The following is a 21,067-nucleotide window of genomic DNA, read 5'->3' on the forward strand; positions in this document are numbered from 1 at the left end:
TTCCATTGAACGCTTTCGCATCTTGCGATAACAATGTTCATGATACAAGAACCTCCTATTTCCCATATACACATACTTACGAGAAGACTTCAAGTATTCAGACTCGATATCCTCCCCACACAATGGACAAGCCTCTTTCCCATGAACTGTGTGCCCAGAAGGTCGCCATAAGCCGGATAGTCAGATATTGTACACAATAACATCGCTCTCAAATTGAAAGTTTCGTTCTTATATGCATCAAATACTTCTATCCCACTATCCCACAACAATCGCAAATCATCTAGAAGAGGTTCCAAATATACATCTATATCATTTCCAGGTTGTTTAGGGCCGGAAATTAACGACAACATCAAATACTTTCTTTTCATGCACACATATGGAGGTAAGTTATAAATAGCCAACACTACTGGCCAAGTACTATGTTGGCTACTCATGTTTCCGTGTGGGTTCATTCCATCAGTGGACAGCGCTAGACGTAAGTTTCTAGGTTCATTGCCGAACTCGGGATACTTAGCGTCGAACGATTTCCATTGCATACCATCTGCCGGGTGTCTCAGCTTTCCATCATTTATTCTTCCTGTTTCATGCCAAGTTAACATTTTTGAATCATCGGGATTCGCATAAATCCTTATGACTCTTGGTATCAATGGAAAATACCACAACACCTTAGCTGGGATCCCTTCCTTATCCTTATAACGCCACTCCAAACATTTAGGGCAATTGGTTAAGTTTTGATATAATTTTCGATACAATAAGCAATCATTTGGACATGCATGTATTTTCTCATATTTCATACTCACTCCTCTTATTAGTTTTTTCGCCTCATATGTCTTAACAGGTAGAACATTACCATCAGGAAGTAACTCCTTTATCAAGGCTAAAAAACTAGTGAAACACGTGTCACTCACCCCATTTGCCCCCTTGATATTATACAACTTCACCACAGCCGACATTTTTGTGAACTTACAACCAGGATACAGAGGTGCTTCAGACTCACACAACTTCTCATACATGTTGTTAAGGTCATCCCAATTACTAGTGTCATCACCTACATCTTCAAAAGCAATCGATTCATTATCATTCTCTTCATTATCTATAGACCCAACATTCAACTTTTCTACTTCCAACTCTTCCAACTCAAAAAACTCGGCAAACTCAGGATCATCAGTTAGCCTTTCGTGTACCTCAACATCATCTTCTTCAGAGCTATTCTCTTCCTCTAATGATTCCCCATGAAAAATCCAACGTGTATATGATCGACTAAATCTCCACTTTTCTAGGTGTATTTTAACGTCCGGAAAAGCCATATAGCTAATATTACCACATCTTTCACAAGGACATGCAATACTAGAAGAACCTTTCAAATTGTTCGAAACGACTTCATAAAATTCAGCTAAACCATCCTTATAGTTGCGGTCACTCATATTTGCATCAATCATCCAAGTTCGAGTCATTATTCTACATTCGTAATAATAGGCAACTAATTCAGAAAATACAATAATAGGCAAACAAATAAACGAAATTCAGAAAAGCAATTAAGCTAAATTATCAACAAATTAGATAATAACCCAAAAAATCCTATATCTATAAGCGTTTCTAAGAAACATATATATACCTGATTGATAAACACGATGAGGGAAAGAAGACGGTGACAACAGTGACGGAGATGAAGACAGAGAGACGATCAGGGAGGAATGGAGGATGATATAGTAGCAGTATTAGCTTGTGTTTGTGTTTTGTAGCGTATAGCAGAATAAAGCAATCTGTTGTTCTTAAGATTTTCATAACATTAATAACAACGGTTATTGAGTCTACAACCGTTGTTAAAAAGTATTAACAACGGGTTCTAATATAACCGTTGTGATTACTTTTAACTAATTTTGCGCCAAATTATTAACAACGGTTAAAATATATTCTGATTCAACCGTTGTTATTAGTTATTATATTAACAACGGTTTTCAAGTATGACCGTTGTTAAAACCAATAACAACGGTTAACAACATGAAGCAACCGTTGTAATTAAGTTTGGTAAAATTCGCGGCATCAATTCTACAACGTCTTTTGATGATTTTCGTGAATAAGCGTTGTTAAAGGGCCGTTGTAGTTGCCTGTATTTGTAGTAGTCCTTGTATGGGACACTCGTCGGGCAAGTGACCGCTTATAGAGTTCGGTAATTCATAAAGCCTGGTCGTGGCAAGAGCTACTATAGTATTCTTATGAGTCAATTCTTTTGACTAGAGACTATTCGCCCAAGTTGGCACAAATTTCTGATTGGCTTTGATTTATGCTCTACGACTGTCATAAATGAAGTTAAATGGGTATATTTTGGGTTATGATGAACTGTGGCTGAACGAAGGGAATAGTGCGATAGGAATTGTCTACCCCTTGTCAGGGTTGTAACACCCCGGCCCAAACCGGGACGGGAAAGGTTACTTATGATAGCTCACCAGGCTGTGTACATGGCCCACAGATCAACACGGGTCCTTTATAGCGCAATTTGTCCTCACTCACGCGCATCCCAGGAACCTTCCCAGGAGGTCACCCATCCTAAGACTACTCCCAGCCAAGCACGCTTAACTTTGGAGTTCTTTTGCATGGATGACCATAAAAGAAAGTGCACTTTGTTGATATGAGTAGTACTTCCAATCCCTTTAAGCACTAGTCATTTAAGCCTATCACTGGACCTCTTCAATTACCGTGGGGTGTTACAAGGGTTGTTTGAAATCTCAAGGCCACTCGAGGAGTAGTGAACTGGAAATGCGTGGCCACGCTCAGAGGGTATCTATGGTAGATAATTTCGGTCAGACAGTTACACTCCAGATCGAGGAAACTGCTCAAGATATGATCAAATGCAAGTACGACCTGCGAGACACCTTGCATTGAGTGGGAGATTGTAATAGGACAAGAGAATTGGTGACGCACACTTGTCTCGGACAAGTGGGTGATTGTTGGAATATGTGTCCTCAACAATAGTGCAATCACATGTTTAATCTCATTTTAAGAATACGTAAGGGATGATTTATTATATAATCAACTGATCGTCATTAATCGGTAATGATTGGCTGACTAGAGTTTCACATTACTGTCGTATGACGGTGGTGGTCAGTTGATCCCTTAAGGTCACACCTAAAGGACAACTCCCTTAATAGATAAATTGATTAATTGTAAGACGATACAAGGTGATCAATTCCTTAAAATTGAACAATTCATTTGTGAGAGAGAATATTGATATCTTATTGTAATGGGATTAAATAAGATTTATTTTAGTAATAAAAATGCTTTATTACTAAAATCAATACTATATATTAGTTCCAGAAACCAAGGGACTTCAATGTAATTAAAGAAATCTATACAAATTAATTATACTATATAGTTTTAAATCGATAACACCGTGTGATGGACCTGATAAAGGGACCTCAATGTAAATATTATATAATTTTGGTTAAAAGTATAATATAAATAATATAAAGATGCCTTGATGAAGAATATTTATGGAAATTACATTAAATTAAAGTAATTAAATTAGAAAACACAAGAATATAGTGATTTTCCTTAAAATTAACATACTCCACTTATGGAATTAATTAGTATCATTATGCCTTGATGAAGAATATTTATGGAAATTACATTAAATTAAAGTAATTAAATTAAAAAACATAAGAATATAGTGATTTTCCTTAAAATTAACATGCCCCACTTATGGAATTAATTAGTATCATTATAGAATTATACATTAAATTAAATGTAGTAAAGTAATAGTAGCATCAACGAGATTAAAAAAATTAACGGTATTAACGTGGGAGACTGGGAGTAGTGACAGTTATAATAATGATAGTGGGAGTAGTGAAAGTAACTATGAATGTAGTCAAAATAACAGTGGTAACAATGAGAAAAAATATGAACAATTAAATAACCAATCGATTCAAGGAAATATTTTATTTATTTAAATATAGGCAGTATAAAATTAGCGGGAATAATGAATTTAACAGAAAAAATAGAGGAATTAATAAAAGAAACCATAGTAACCACGGGAGTAGTGAACGTAATGATATTAAGAAAATAAAGAATGTCGTGAAAGTAATAATATTAATAGCGGGTAGTAAACGTGTCTCATAATTTGAAAATAAATTTTACATTTGATCATAATTACAAGATATGTCGTAGAAAAATATATTACAAATAGTAAACGTGAGAGTTAGACAACTCCAACATAGTTTATTACATTGAAAATAAAATTTAACGGTAAATAGAGGTAGCCCGGGCGAAGCCGGGCACCAAACCTAGTTGTTTATTGTTTGAGAAACAATAGAGATAAGAATGAATGGTTAATTATAATTACAAGATGTTGTGAATTATAATTATATGACCTATTTTATTTATGTGATCAAGTATCACTAGTCAATTTGTTGTATGTAATTTAATTAATTTATAAAATGATATTTATGTGATAAATATGCATTAAATTAATTAATAACATGTAACATACTACATGTGGCATATTGTGTGACAAGTGACAAATTGACAAAATAAAATGGTAGTCCATTTTATATATGGACCGAAATATTGCAGGTTGTGGAGGATAATGGGTGAATTATTTTAATGCCTAAAATTATTATATTCATACCTATTAATACATAGCCTTACACCTACAATATTGATAAGAGAAAAAGGGAAAGCAAGATGCCCTCCTTTGGCCTCTAGCTACCCGGCCATACTACTCATATTAGAGGAGTTTTGGTTCTTTTATCTTATCATTCTTACACTACCATTCATAATACATGCAAAACACTACTTATCTCCCACATCTCTCTAAAACCAAGTTTTAGAAAACAAGAATTTTGTTCATAAATTCTAATATCAAAATAAGATTACTAGTTTAGTAATAGTGATAATATTAGAATTAATTTGAAGGATACTAGTTTATTAATCTAGTTAATTAGTATACTAGTTTAAGGGATAAGTCTTGTGTTCAATCTAAGGAGGATCTCTAGTTTGGGATTTTTGAAGGATCATCCAACATATTAAGCTCAAGAACAAGTGAAGGAAGGTGACCTTGCTTGTGCCCATATTTTCGAACCAACCAACAATGTAAGGCACATTGTTTTTCTTATAAATTTCTTATTTTGTTATGCATGCACTAGATCTAAAGAACAAATAATTAAGAAGTTAATTAGTTCACTATTAGAGGAGTCATAATAGGTAAATAAACCTTACAAGATAACAACCCGCGGGTAAAGAGGACGGCAAATACTTGTCACAATGCCGCAATTCGAATTTGGCACCGGTATATGGGGTTGGATGACAACCCGCGGGTAAAGTGTTTGGTTGGCCCCTTTCAGAATGAAGTTTGATATCCAATGGGTTCTAAATCCATTCCAACCCCTTGGAATGTCATGCCCAAGTCTTATCCCAGGATTCTAACTTCATTCCACTCCATCCAAACCCTAAAGCTATAGAAAAAAAGGGGATGTACTTTTCCACATACGGATTTTACTCTTTCATATACACTTTTTACCTTTATACCCTTGTAATTTTTTTCTCCCCAAATTAAATTCCCTTCAGTCCTTCACCTCCTTTCGCTCCACATCCCTCCGGTAACACACACCATCCAACCTTAATTTGGTCATCAATGCTTCCGCCAACCTCGATTTCCCCTTTCTCCGACAACCCCATTCTTGCCCTTCCCCGACCCTCTCTCCCTCAGCCTCCACACCACCATTATAAACATTATTATTATTATTATTATTATTATTATTATTATTATTATTATTAGAAAAGAGTAAGAAGATTAAAAGCGATCCACTAAAGCAGCTTCAACAAATACTTTTCGTTTCCTGCAAATTGCTTTGGTACTTCAGGTAGAGGAAAAATCTAACTGGCAGCATGTTTGGTAGTTTGGCATAGCAATACTTGCTACTTTCCACTTTCCAGCATGTTTTCATGTACTCCGTATAGTACTATAGTTGTATAGCAAGTTTGGATGCTAATTAACCAATTGCACGAGGTTAATCTATAGATTTTTTGTTTCAATTTGTAAGAAGTTAACATCATAAACCCTAATTGATAATAATTGATAAACATCAAAACATATTATTTCCACTAATAAATCTTAATTATTTTAACGAAACATGTTAATAATTACTAAACAACTAAATTAATTCACTAATTGGAGAATTTTGATCGATTGTTGAAGTTTCTAGAGCAACTAGATTCAATTTCAGAGAAGAAGGTAGGTAAGAGTTAATTTGTTTAGGTTTAGGAAAAAAGGGTATGACATGGAAAATTAATGAAAAAATGTATGTGAAAAAGTAAAATCCGTATGTGAAAAAGTAATTCCGAAAAAAAAACGGTACTTGCTATTCCTAATTCTCCATTGATATCCCATTGAAACTCCATTGTCAGGTATGCCGATAACCTTCAATTTTTTTTTTGTTTGATTAATGCATTTTATGTAGGTATGTATAGGCGTATAGCCTTCAATTCGGTTTTTTTGTTTGATTAATCTTTATGCACGTCCACTAGCAGTGCTTTGATTCTGATATTTTTTTTTAATAATTTGTTCTTTAAATGAAAATATGATTGTACAAAATTTGTTTTTTACACAACTTTATACGTAATTAATTAGAAATAAGTTACTCTTGGATTGGATGTGTATGTTTCACAATTTTTATGGGTAATAACATAATAACACGACCATGTTTTTCATATATGTGTAATTATAATTAATGGTTATATAACTATTATTCGATTTTTTTCATTTGTCTTATAGTTAATGTATATGTTTCAGATATGTCTCCCTCTCAATTGACTTTATTAAGAAGAGGGAAGAAGAAGCAAATTGAGTTGTTATTGACTATTTTGGTTGTGATTAATATACTCATTATTCTATATCTAATGTTTTGTATGATGGGCGCGACTATTCATAGAATTGAGCATTCTCGATATTGTAAAGATGAAAAAAGGCGTCTTAGGCAAAGAAACTTGCATACACTAATTAAGTATAGTGATATAATTTGTAAGAGCGAACTTCGTGTGAATCGAAGGACATTTTACGTGCTTTGTGAGATGATTAGAGATATTGGAGACTTGAAGGAAACTCGAAATATGTCACTTGATAAGGTTATTTTCAGTCATTTGCCTTAATCAAAGTAAACCTAAACTACTACTAACAAAATAGCTAGCGGTAAGTCAGGGTCGAATCCACAGGGAGGCGGTGATTATCTAGTTTGTTTATATTTAAATCTGTCTTAAAGTAACCAGTTGTGGGGGTTTTGATTGTTTATATGCTAACAGCTAATTGCAAGTAATTAAAAGACAAATAACAATAATATTAAATAGTCTAGGGATTCGGGTTCACTAGGTAGGCATCAAAGGGTAGAATTTAATTCATTGATTGAGAAATTTATATTGTTGAAAGTCATATGATCAGTCGATTCAATATTTCTTTTAAATCTAATTTAACATGCGGTCGCTATCATTAAATTATCTCTATTCAATTATTATGGCCTATACTAGTCTTAACTCGGTCGGTGAAAATCCTAGTTTATGCAAGACTAAGTAATTAACTCTGATCAGTAATTAATCAATTAAAAGTAATACGATAATCAAACAACAATTAAGAGCAATTTAACAATCAATTCATAATAACCCTTTTCTAACAACCTAGATCCCCATTCACCCTAGATTAATAAATTAGCTACTCATAAATCGAAATAAGCAAGTACAAATAATAATTGAATGCATAATTAAAGTAAAGAGAAGAGAAGAAAAACTTAGTCTTGAATTAAACGCAAAGAAAGAACAAAGACGGAGATAGTACAGAAAACGGAACTGACTCCCCGTAAAACCTAAAAAACTAATGCATATATACTCTTCGTCCTCACCGTACGTAAACTCCCTGGCAAAGCCAAATTTCCAACCCAAAATTAAAGCCCAGACACTTCCAATTCTCTACGTGTGTTAATGTGTTCATAAGTTCCAAACCACTAGTGCTTATTTCGTAAACCAAAAGCCCAATCAACAAGAGTGTCGTGCTCTTAAGCCACACAAACAATTTTCATTTAAGTGGGCCCAAATTGCTAAATTAATAGGCAATAGTATCTAACAAGTATGTGGTCTTCACGTAGCAATTTCAACAAACACCATGAAACGTGGTCTTGTTTCTCGGCTTCGGATCCTCAGGATCATTATTTAAGACTCGAATGCGGGTGTAAAACGAGCGTCTTGCTTCTATTTCTCAGCCCACCTTGCTAATCAGCAATCTTTAGTATAAAAATCATCTTCCTGCAAATAATTACACAAACTCGTAGTAAGCTGCATAAGAGACAAATATAATACTAAACATATCAGTAATGCCAGAAATCAGTATAAAATTATGGGGGAAAATTATATAAAATATAGGTAAATTATTCACTTATCATCACTAGAGGAAATTGTTGCCATGTTTTTATATACATTGGCACATCATTTTGAAAATAGGACGATAGAAAATCATTTGTTCAGAAGTGGAGAAAGTGTGAGTAGAAAATTTCATCGTTGTCTCCTTGATGTACTAAAATTACACAGTCACTTACTTAAAAAGCCAAAGTCTATAATGGAAAAATGCGAAGATGGTAGATGGAAATATTTTCAGGTATTATAATTTATTTAATCAAATGCATTATTTTTTTTAAAAGACTAATAATTATTGTAAATATTAAGCCCGTTCACATATATTTGTTGTTTTGTAGAATTGTTTAGGAACCTTAGATGGCACACATATTAGTGTACAAGTTCTAAATGAGGATAGACCAAGATATCGAATGAGGAAAGGTTCAATTGCTATGAATGTGTTAGGTGTATGTAATCCATTTATGGAGTTTATATATGTTCAACCTGGTTGGGAAGGATCTGCTCATGATGGTTATGTCCTTCGAGATGCTATTAGTAAGCCTAATGGTTTAAAAGTTCCCCAAGGTAATAAAGTAAAATAATGATACTAGTACCAAAAAAAATAACTATATATTCAATTGTTGATTGAAATGATTTTTTATTTTTCTAATAAATTGAAGGTTTCTATTACTTGGTTGACGCGGGGTATACAAATTGGAAAGATTTTTTAGCACCATATAGAGGTCACAGATATCACCTCAAGGATTGGGGGGATCGACAACCAATGTGTGTAGAAGAGTATTTCAACATGAGACATTTTAAAGCCAAAAATGTTATTGAAAGATGTTTTGGATTATTAAAAGGGAGATGGGGTATCCTAAGGTCCCCTTCTTTGTTTTCAGTGCGAACTCAAGGCCGTATAGTTCAAGCTTGTTCCTTATTACATAACCTCATTCGCAAATATATGCCAACTGAGGCCTTAGATAATGATGATGATGTTGAAGATGATGAAAGTGATGATGAGGATTCAGATGATGAAGTTGATTATATTACTTTGATTGAGACATCTGATACATGGACTATTAATCGGAATACCTTTGCACAAACTATGTATAATAATTGGAGAGCTAGACGTAACCAAAATGCATAAGTTGTTTAGCACTTGATTTTTCTAGGTTTTGTTAATGTTTTAATAACTCTGCAAATGTTTCTTCAAACCTTATGTTACTATTTTATTTTTGTGATAATGAGATGCAATAATTTTATTTAATTGTTGGCTGGATTTTTAACATTTTACTGTATATAGCATGGATGTTGGGCAAACATCTCAAGGTGGAAGGGGTAAAAATAAGCGTTCTTGGACTAAACTTGAAGAAGAGCATTTAATTGATGGGTTGTTAGAGTTGAATAGTGATCCGTAGTGGAAAGCAGATGGTAGTTTCAAGAATGGCTTTAAGAATAAGTTGGAAGATATGATGAACAAAAAATTCCCAGGATGTGGTTTAAAAGCAAATCCTCATATTGAGTCAAAGATAAAATGGTTTAAGGATAAATATGATGCACTAACGGAGATATTGCGCACTTCTGGCTTTTCCTGGATGATGTGAAGCATTATGATAAAGTGTGAAAGACAATCTTATGATGATTTTTGTAGGGCAATACTTTTTCTCTTTTTTCATTTCTCTTTCTTAATTGTGATTTTTTAAACTCAAGTTGAACGAGAATGTATTGTATTATTGTTGCAGCAAAATAAAAATGTTCATGGATTGTGGAACGTTTCATTTCCACACTTTGATAAGTTGGCAATTATTTATGGCCTTGATCGAGCCACTGGAACCAGGGGTGGATCCAGCCCAAGGGCTATATGGGCTGGAGCCCAACCTCATTTCTGAAGAAACAAAAATATATATAACAAGGTGTAACATAAAAGCATGAAGATACACTTTGTTTTGTGGTAGAATACTTGTCTCCTATTCTTTTGATTGCAGGTTCGAAACCCAACTGGGAGAAATTTCCAACTTTTTTGTTTGTATTTATACCTATCTTATTTTTACACTTATTTTTTGTTGTAGAGTGTAGTAGTTGTATGACGGTATCCTTACATTTTTTGCTACTTAAATGTCCACCCCAGTACCCCATACTCATAGTCACTTTATTTAATGCACAAAAACTAAAGTAATCCGTAGTATAATGTCTTAAAAATCTCATAATTTTAAAATTATTGTTGCTTCAAATATCACGAAAAATACGTTAAAATGAAGCAGTTTAGGGTAAACCACGTATAATTATCAATTCCAAGTCTTATATAGTATTTTAGAAAGAAAATTTTTCCAACGAGTAAATTTGTTAGCCAACCGTAGATTTGAATCCTGGATCCGCCCCTGACTGGAACTTATTCTGAGACTTTTGCCGAAGCAGTGGAGAACGAACAAAATGAGCCCATTGACTTAAGCAAGGATGAAAGTGACGAAGATGATCTTATTGATAATAATGAGTCACTTTATCGACCTACTCAATCTAGTCCAAGTGAGCCGACTTCAAAGAAAGGAAAGACGATGAAAAATTCCTATGGAGAATAAGAAACAAAACACAAAGAAGAGAAAGATGTCGGATGTTGTGGATTTGACTACTTCTTTCAAAGATATGTCTTCAAACGTATCTGATTTCATGAGTGGAATGAATGTTCATATGTCTACTATTGCTAACGCTTTATCAACCACCCAACAATATGAACATGCTATTATGGTTCGTGAGTAAGAATTGGAAAATCAGAAGAAAATTTTTGTAAATGAGCTACTTGGCGTGTAAGAGTTGACTAAATATGAAGCATTATTAGCTTCACAAAAATTGGCGTCTAGTCTCTCTCTCTCTCTCTCTCTCTCTCTCTCTCTCTCTCTGAAGAAGGAGTTTATTTTTAACCTCCTCATTCACTCACACTTGCCTCGAAATGGCAATAATTGATGTGTGTGATGTTTAGACTATGGTATTTTTCATAGAACATTTTATGTGAATTTTTATTGGAGTTAGAATATTTTGCTATTGTCGTATTATAAGAACATGTTCAATGAAATTTTAATGGAGTAATTTGGATTTTTGCTTTTTGTTGTAGTTAATTTTAATTTTAAATAATATTAGTTTAGTTATCTATAATGAAGAAAACAAAATGATTAAAAATCCATTCCAAATGTGAACCAAACAACATGAATGACACTTAGAATCCATTACAAGATCAAACAAAACGGGCATTAAAAAGTATGAGATTCTAACTCCATACCTCCTTGGTATTAGAATCAATTCCATTCCATTTCAATTGTTTGAACCAAACGGCCCCTTAGAATATCATGCGCGATACAACAATTAGTAAAGAATAAATAAAGGTAGACTGAATAGGGTCGAACGCTAAAACTAATTAGAAGTTTGATAAAGCTCCTCTGATTTTAGACTAGTAACTAATTCCAACAAACTCTGTAATTGGGGTGGCTTGTTAGGTCTTGTTAGGCTGATATGTGAAATACGTATAGTCTATGATCTCGAACGGGTTCCAAGCATCCCACAAATGCTTGGTGGCGACTCCGAACATCTCTAATCGTTTCGAGGCCTTTGCCGAGACGAAATCGACCGATCTAAAGCGATCCGGTCGAAAGCATTTTTACGTCACCGAGCGTGGCTTTCAGACCGCTGCATGTCCACAGATTGGCTTGGAGTGCAGGTGGCCCGTGACCGCAGATCGGTAGGTGGCCCAAATCCACAGACCGGCCTGTGGCCCATGTCCACACAAGTTGATATTTATGTAAATATAAGAAGGAAATAAGGTTATTATTGTCAATTTATAGTCCATTTATAATATGTTACCTTTGGATTGGTACGGACACTTTAGACAATTGTTACCTTTAAATTAGTACGGAGGGAGTATTTTCTTACATTATGATATAAATTCCATTATAATTCACTATTACAATGTCACCCATTACTTATCTATGTCAAACTACTTATATCTTTATTACATTCGAATTGGTCAAAATAATAGGCCAGAAAGACAAAAAACCATAATTAACAATATCTTAGAATATCACGCGCAATACAACAATTAGTAAAGAATAAATAAAGGTAGGCTGAATAGGTTGGAACGCTAAAACTAGTTAGAAGTTTTATAAAGCGCCTCTGATTTTAGACTAGTAACTAATTCCAACAAACTCTGTAATTGGGGTGGCTTGTTAGGTCTTGTTAGGCTGATATGTGAAATACGTATAGTCTATGATCTCTTAATGCCAAACTTTAGTAGACATGTCGTCTCGTCTATCTCCTAATCTTTGAGCTAATGTATTTACTATTTAACCGAGAATGAAGCTTATCGGATCATAGCAATGTACTAGAAATAATGGGGTCACTAAATAACACTAGTCGTCTACCTCTCTTTGTACTTCTCATAATCACCTCTTCATTTCATATCTATTCGCTTCCGGATCTGTTAGCAGAAGAGTCGTCAAGTAGTGAACAGTCGTAAATGGAATGACGAAGTTGATAACATCTATTACTTGGCTGGTTTGGGGATTCCGGGAGGTAAAGATGGTAAAGGCGGTAAAGATGGTAAAGGTGGTAAAGATGGTAAAGGTGGTGGTGGCGGTGGAGGAGGTGGAGGTAGTGGTGGTAAAGAAGGTGGTGGTGGCGGCGGTGGTGGAGGTGGCGGAGGCGGCAACATTCCACCACTCTCTTTTCTCCATAAATCTCCTCCCCCTCCTCGTGCTTGTGGTGAAGGATTGGGTATTAGTTGGGGCGCACTAACTCGGGCAATGGATGGGGTACCCTTTTGGGGTAATGGATGGGGTCAAGGTTTGGACAAATTGGTTCCTTCTGAAACAGAAGAGAAACAACTGAATTTGCATCAACATCTTTGAAGGAAAGAATCAAAATGAGGTTACGAGCGTAAAAATTCATGATGACCATGAAACGAAGCCAAAGGAACTAAAAGGTGGACAAAGCAACGAGGAAGGTGAGCATGCTATGGCTCGACATCGAGTAGAGCTTATAACTAGCTACTTTGTTTCTAGCGATTTTAATGTTAAGCGTACGTAACCTAATAAATGAAACAAGAGTAGCGAGTTTATAATCTTGTTGATAAATAATTCGATATGTGATTTATGAATAAATGAAATCATGCGTTTTTCACTAGGGAGATTAATGCATGCTTCCCAACTTTGCGTGATAGAAATGTTAACCTTGCTTATCTTTGAGAAAACACGCATAATTAATCGAAAGATTAAGCGTAATAAATCATTTTGCGAAACACGGAAAAACTTGATGCAAACCTGCAAGAATCTGGTTTCTGAAGAATTTTTGAAGTGTAATGAATCGAAGGAAGACAGTTCAATCGATGATTTTGAAACCAGGTGACGAGTATTACTTCTCAATGACATAACCATTTCTGCAATGAGGAAATGACTAAATGAGCTCGAGATGTGCTGCTGTTACCATGTATGTGACCCATCCTCAAATCACTACGCCTCCAAGATCATTCGTATTCTGAGAATAAAACAATGGTTAATTCCGAAAAAGGTTGTCTAATTTTCAGCATACCATATTTAATCTATAAAATATAACTAGTTTTAAACCCGTAAAATTTACGGGCTGTTTTATACTCCGTAGTTAGACGATTACCTTTAAGCTAATACTCCATATATTGTTAATAAACTTAGTCAGACGAAAGTTAATATTATATAAATGTAGAATACAACAAATTAGGGTTGGTTATATGTACAATTTGTATCCATATTATTATTTTCAACTAAATGATAAGTTATGAGTTTAAGAGACATGACTAAGATATAAGTCTGTCAAATTTCGACCCGACCCGACCTCATCCATTTTTTCCAGGGTTAAAACCCTAAAATCTCGAGCAGTAACCCGTTCGATATGCAACCCGAAATGACCCGTTAATTTAAGTGAAACCCGACACGAACACGTCGATCCGTTCAGTCAAAGATAAACTAAAATAATTTTTATAAAAATAATAATAATCGTATTTATTATATAATATATTTGAAAAAATAATTAAAAAACTAAAAATTGAATATGATTAAAATATTAATATTAAATATACTTTAGTTTTTAAAAAATATTTTTCCGATCTATAAAAGGCGTTAGATACTAATTCTTGACCCGCACTTTGCCCCTAATAACCCGACCCATAACCCGTATTACTCGACCCGTATTTGAACCCACCATACCCGACCTGTTTGTTCCCGCCCAACCCGTTTGAGATCTATAGACAACATAAAGGACATATAACTGTTAGAGTTAGTGTCCTCCACAATAGTGCGTTTACATAATAAATCTCATTAATGGAATATCATCAGATATTTAATTATTTGATCCTCGTCAGTTGATTAACGTAAATCGATAACGGTTGGCTGACTAGAATTTGACGTTATTGTCGTGAGACGGCGGTGATCAACTGATCCCTTTCGGTCACACCTAAAGGAACGAACCCCAATTGACAACTAATTAATTGTATGAGATACAATTTATTTAGTCCCTTGATTTGTAGACTAAAAGGTTAGTCAATTATTTTAAGAGAGAATTCGAGTTGCGAATTCGAGGAACAGCAGTTATTATTTAATTATGTGATAATTGAATAATAAATTTTGGGAGACGGGTTTTAGTTAATTAAGTGTTAATTCACTAAAATTGTACTAATGATTAATGTGATTAATATTAGTACGTAAATAATATGTGTAGCAGTACACGTATATTTACGGAGTGATTTAGACGAATTAATTATGGAAGTATTTAAACATGAAACGATGTTTAAAATAAAATTACATGTATTTGTGCGACAAATATAAGAACCAAAATGGACCCGTAAATAGGCAACTGGACCGTGTAAAATAGAGTAGTGGATGATTAGGAACATAATCATTTCACCTTATTTTATATACTTCCATAAGTTATCTTATTATAGATTTTGCATGTGATGTAAGATTAAATAATATAAGACAATTTGTCCACTCCGGCCTACACTCTACCCTCCCACCGGTTTTCCCCCATATACACTCAAAAATATTTGCTCATTTTGATACATATAATAATTTGGAGAGTAGACATTAGATGGAAGTAATAATTTGTATTCACAATTGATGAATAATTTACAGGAATATTATGCTATTTATACAAAGAATTGCTAGACTAATTACAGGGAGAATATTAGCTATATATGGGAGGAAATAACATCATATCAAAACAGAGTAAAATAAGAGGATTTGATGCCTTTGATTGTGGAAGTGTCAACGGGCAGAATTTGGTGTGCTTGACAACAGCTCTTTGTGTGGGTCTGATAATACCCCCCCGCAAGTTGGAGTGTGGAGAGACGAGACACCCAACTTGGAGAGTAAGTCCTCAAATGATGCGCGCCCAAGAGCCTTTGTAAGAATGTCCGCGAGTTGGGCTTTTGTATTAACGTAGCTAGGAGCAATAACGCCCTTTTGTATTTCGTCGCGGATAAAATGGCAATCGACTTCAATGTGTTTTGTGCGTTCGTGAAACACCGGATTCCTTGCGATATGGAGTGCGGACTTGTTGTCACATTGAAGTGAAATAGGCTGCTTATGATGTATGCCGAGTGATTGGAGTAAGCCTTTGAGCCATTTGAGTTCACATATTGTTACGGCCATAGCCCAATATTCGGCTTCGGAAGACGAACGAGAGACTGTTGGTTGCTTCTTGGTTTTCCACGATATCGGTGACGAGCCAAGGAAAACAAGGTAGGCGGAGAGTGAGCGACGACTATTAGGACATGTGGCGTAATCCGAGTCACAGTAGGCATTTAAACGCAAGTCGCTGTCAGAACGTAAAAGTACACCTTGTCCCGGGGAATTTTTGAGATATCGGACCACGGTGAGGGCTGCATTCCAATGGTCAGTAGTAGGTTTGTTCATAAATTGGGCGAGAGTGTGAACGGAGTATGTCAACTCGGGGCGAGTAATGGTGAGATATACTAAGCGGCCCACAATTCGACGATATGGTTGGGGATCTGTCATTAAGGCGGCTTTAGAGAGAGCAAGCTTATGGTTTTGTTCCATTGGAGTGGAGGCAGGCTTTGTACCAAGTAGGCCTGTCTCAGATAATATGTCAAGGGCGTACTTTCGTTGCGAGACAAAAATTCCGGAGTCATGACGAGCGATTTCGAGTCCGAGAAAATACTTGAGTACCCCAAGATCTTTCATGTAGAAACATTTGCTTAAATAGGCTTTGAATTGCGTAATAAAATTTTGGTTATTGCCACAAATGACTAGATCGTCAACATAAACGAGAACATGTACCTCGATATCTTGTTTTGAAGTGGAAAATAAGGAGTGATCAAGAGGGCATTGTTTGAACCCATATTTGATAAGAGCGGAAGCAAGTTTGGCATACCATCATCGAGGTGCTTGTCGGAGCCCGTATAGGGACTTTCGTAATCGGCAGACGTTCCCATTAGTAGAGGGGGGGAAACCAGGTGGAGGTTTCATATAAACCTCTTCTTGGAGATCGCCGTGGAGAAAGGCGTTATGAACGTCCATTTGATGAAGAACCCATCGCTTGGCGGCGGCGATGGCAAGAAGTGTGCGGACGGTGACTAACTTGATAGTTGGAGCAAACGTTTCATTATAATCGACTCCTTCAATTTGTCGATTTCCCATGACAACTAAGCGGGCTTTGTATCTTTCAACGGAGCCATCTGCATTGTATTTGATTTTGTAAACCCACTTGGAACCAATAGCCTTTTTGTTTGGAGGTAGAGGCTCGAGAGTCCAAGTCTTGTTGTTTTCGAGAGCATCGAGTTCTTTTTTCATAGCGTCACGCCATTCAGGAATTTGTACTGCATCTTTGAAAGAACTAGGCTCGTGATGTCTAGTCACGGCCGACAAGAAAGCTTTATGGTTAGGAGAAAATTTTTCATAATTTAAATAATGAGAAATAGGATATGGGGTACCTGAAGACGATGATTGAGCAGCGAGTGAATTTATAGAGGGGCCAGATTTGGTAAGAACGAAGTCTTTGAGGTTGGAGTTTGGTATTTTAGTGCGTTTCCCTCGTCCCAGGGTAGGCGAAACAGGTGGGTCAGGGGCTGTTTGAGATGGCGTGTTGGGCAACGACGACTCAGAGCCTTGGTCGAGGGGCTGCTCTATGGAAGAACCCTCGCTTAATGGAGGTTCTGTGGTGGTGGAGTGGTTGGTCGAAGGGGGAGTCGAAGGTGTGTTGTTGCTTGGTATAGAGGAGTTAACGTGAGGAGTAATCACAGGGGATAGCTCACCAAAATTAAAAGAAGAAGGGTCTGTGTCAATATCAGTGAGATTGAGATGTTTATACGGAAATTCATTTTCGATGAAAACCACGTCACGAGACTCAAAATAAGAACCCATATCTAAATCAAAAAGTCTCCACCCCTTTTTTCCAAATGGATATCCAATAAAAACACATTTCCGGCTTCGGGAGGCGAATTTATCGCGTGAGCGATTTAAAGATTTTGCATACGCGAGACACCCAAAAATACGTATATTTTCAAATGGTGGTGGTTTATTAAAAAGTTTTTCATAAGGCGTTTTGCCATTTAGTAGAATTGTCGGGGTACGGTTTATTAAATAGACGGCGCTTAAGACGCATTCTCCCCAAAAATAAAGAGGTAAACTTGCTTGAAAGAGGAGAGCGCGAGCGACATTTAAAATATGACGGTGTTTTCGTTCCACTCGCCCATTTTGTTGAGGAGTGTCAACGATAGATGTTTGAAATAAAATACCATTTTCGTTGAAAAAAGGAATGAGAGGACGGAATTCCGTGCCATTATCCGTGCGTAAAATTTTTATTTTCTTGTCAAATTGTCTTTCTATCATTGCAAAAAAAATTTAATAAAGTTTGTTTTGTATCGCTTTTGCGACGTAAAAGATAAACCCACGTAGAGCGGGAAAAATCGTCAACAATCGTTAAGAAAAAAGTAGAGCCGCAAGAGGCATTTTCCGAATATGGCCCCCAAAGGTCACAATGAATAAGATCAAAAGAAGAACTAGCATGACTAGTACTAGAATTAAAATGTTCGCGAGTTTGTTTCGCGCGTAAACAAATATCACAAGTGTTACTATGAAAGGTATCACAACTATGAGAAGATTTATTAATAAAAGGTAGAAAACGGGAAATAGTGGAAGAAGGGTGCCCCAACCTTCGGTGCCAAAGTTCTATTGAATTGTCTTTCCCGGCCATGTAAGCATGAACCTTGTTATTTCGGACACCGCTTAAATGGTAGAGCCCCTCATGTTGTTCACCCGCACCAATCACTGTCTTCGAGATACGGTCCTGAATGAGACACAAATTATGAGAAAATTGGATTGTTAAAGTTTTATCCATTAAAAGGCTAGAAACAGAGAGTAAGTTACACTGAATATTATTAGCATATAGAACATTTCGTAACACAAGGCGTGGTGATAAGTGAATATCACCACTTTGAGTAGCAATAGTAAGGTCCCCGTTTGGTAAACCAACGGATAGAGGACTAATTAATCTAAGATTCGAAAAATGTGAGAGACAACCCGACATGTGGTGGGAAGCTCCCGTATCAATAATCCAAGGTATAGAAGAGATATTACCATTGAGACGGTCCGTGCTTGATTCTGATTTTCGGGCTTGCAAAAGATTACTTAGTTCATCCAATTGTTGCGGGGTCAGTGAATTAAGGTCTATATTATCAAAAGATGCCAGAGAAGAATGAGAGGATGAAGGAGCAGCGTGCATAGCTGCTTTACCTGACGCCATCAGTGCTTTAGGAGGATGGTCCCCTGCAACTTTGGATGTGGTCCCAAGTGTCTTCTGTCCACTAGATAAAGATGATATACCACGGGTCTCGGTCTGTCCTTTACTACGAGGATCGGGGACAAAAACAGCGTTGGTAAGATCCGTAGCATTCGGGTCAAGATAGATACGGGGACGAGGTCGGTCACCCCACCATTCGGGATATTTTCCCGTGACTTGATAACAAAATTTCAGACTATGACTCGATTTTTGACATGCTATACAAAAGTATTTAGATGGTTGACGCTCACTACGCCCACCACCCCCTGATGGTCGAGATCCGTGAGATACGTGAGCAGCAAAGGCCATAGCATCGGGTTGTTTATCAGAGGAATTAGATGACAAATTACGCACTCCTTCATCTTGTAAAAGTCTATAATAAATAAGATCGAGAGAAGGGAGAGGAGTAATACCAATGATATGAGTTCGTGTGTTTGAGAAGCGGTCATCAAGACCCATAAGAAAATCACGTACCCGTGTCTTTTCCCGTCTCGCAGCCATGAGAGTGACCCAATCACATGTGCAGGGATTGCACGAGCAGCTTGGCAGCGGGTCCTGTTCCAATAACTCATCCCAAATGGCAGTCATTCTACCATAGTAAGCAACTAACGTTTCTGTTGGCCTCTGTCGACAAGCAAGGAGTTCGGTTTGCAATTGATAAACACGTGCTTCGTTGGCCTGTGAGAAACGATTCTTCAGATCGAGCCATACTTGTTTGGCCTCGGGACGAAGAGAGATCTGTCTGCGTAAAGACGACTCAATGGTATTAAAAATCCACATGGTAACCAATGCATTCGTGGACTGCCACGTTTCGAATTTTTCAGATGTAGCAGAAGGTTTTGTGATGGTACCGTCAATGTATCCGAGTTTACCCTTAGCCATGAGGGCTAAATGAAAAGATCTGGACCATTCGTCATAATTGTTTCCGTTGAAAACAACCGGAGTTATGCTATGGCCGGTGTGTTCAACGTGAACTAGAGAATAGGATGGTGGTTTTGTAGAATCAACCACTTGGCCAGAATTGGGGTTTGTCATGATTTTTTTTTTTTTTTTTTTTGGAGAATCAAACGAGATGTAGAATAGAGGTAGATGAAGATGAATTAGATATAGAAGAAAAAGAACCCTAGGTTCTCTGATACCATATTATAATTTGGAGAGTAGACATTAGATGGAAGTAATAATTTGTATTCACAATTGATGAATAATTTACAGGAATATTATGCTATTTATACAAAGAATTGCTAGACTAATTACAGGGAGAATATTAGCTATATATGGGAGGAAATAACATCATATCAAAACAGAGTAAAATAAGAGGATTTGATGCCTTTGATTGTGGAAGTGTCAACAGGCAGAATTTGGTGTGCTTGACAACAGCTCTTTGTGTGGGTCTGATAATAATACACAACAACACTTGAACATTTTTGCATGTGTATCTTCTTCTCTCTAAAATAATAAAGCATCCTCTTACTAAGATTGTTAGTATACAAAATTAATATTTACTAAGAGAGTTAGTAATATTAAAATATTATCAAGGGTATAATTTTAACAAGTTTTTAGTTAAATACTTGTTAGATTTTTGGGTTGAGTTATTGGGTGCAACTTGAAGGAGACTTTCTTTTTGAAGGTTTTTCAAGGAGGATCATCATATCTTTTTAGCTCAAGAACAAACTAGTAAGGTGATCTAGTTTGTGCCCATTTTACCATAAAATCAATGTAAGGAAATTGTTTTTCCTTAAACTTTCATTTTTATGCTTTTATATTTGCATGCATGTTACATAGATCACCTAAATGATAAATTATGAGATAATTTAATTTTTATTAGAGAGTCTAATATGGATCTATGATCTTTCAAGTGGTATCAGAGCTTAGGCTTGTAATT

General features: G+C 36.0%; 1 protein-coding gene and 1 pseudogene across 1 annotated transcript; one reads left to right on the plus strand and one right to left on the minus strand.

Annotated features, from left to right (window-relative positions):
* Nucleotides 1-12,734: 12,734 nt before the first annotated feature.
* LOC141590274 (uncharacterized) lies at nt 12,735-13,443 on the plus strand (annotated as a pseudogene).
* A 4,918-nt stretch (nt 13,444-18,361) lies between these two features.
* Nucleotides 18,362-20,236, minus strand: LOC141592318 (uncharacterized). The gene is made up of 2 exons (XM_074412932.1): nt 18,984-20,236; nt 18,362-18,693 (listed from the first exon to the last, which is right to left on the minus strand). Exons 1-2 carry the CDS (start codon nt 20,218-20,220, stop codon nt 18,659-18,661), a joined length of 1,272 nt encoding a protein of 423 aa, XP_074269033.1. The 5' UTR covers nt 20,221-20,236; the 3' UTR covers nt 18,362-18,658.
* Between the last annotated feature and the right edge of the window lie 831 nt (nt 20,237-21,067).

This window comes from Silene latifolia, chromosome 7 (genome assembly GCF_048544455.1).
Source record: "Silene latifolia isolate original U9 population chromosome 7, ASM4854445v1, whole genome shotgun sequence".
Lineage (NCBI taxonomy): Eukaryota > Viridiplantae > Streptophyta > Magnoliopsida > Caryophyllales > Caryophyllaceae > Silene > Silene latifolia.

Excerpts from the sequence above, each read along its gene's own strand:
- LOC141592318 (XM_074412932.1), bottom strand. The coding sequence starts at position 20,220 with ATGACAAACCCCAATTCTGGCCAAGTGGTTGATTCTACAAAACCACCA. Across the intron at positions 18,694-18,983 it reads AAGCACGGACCGTCTCAATG|GACCGTATCTCGAAGACAGT; the intron begins GTAATATCTCTT and ends TGTCTCATTCAG.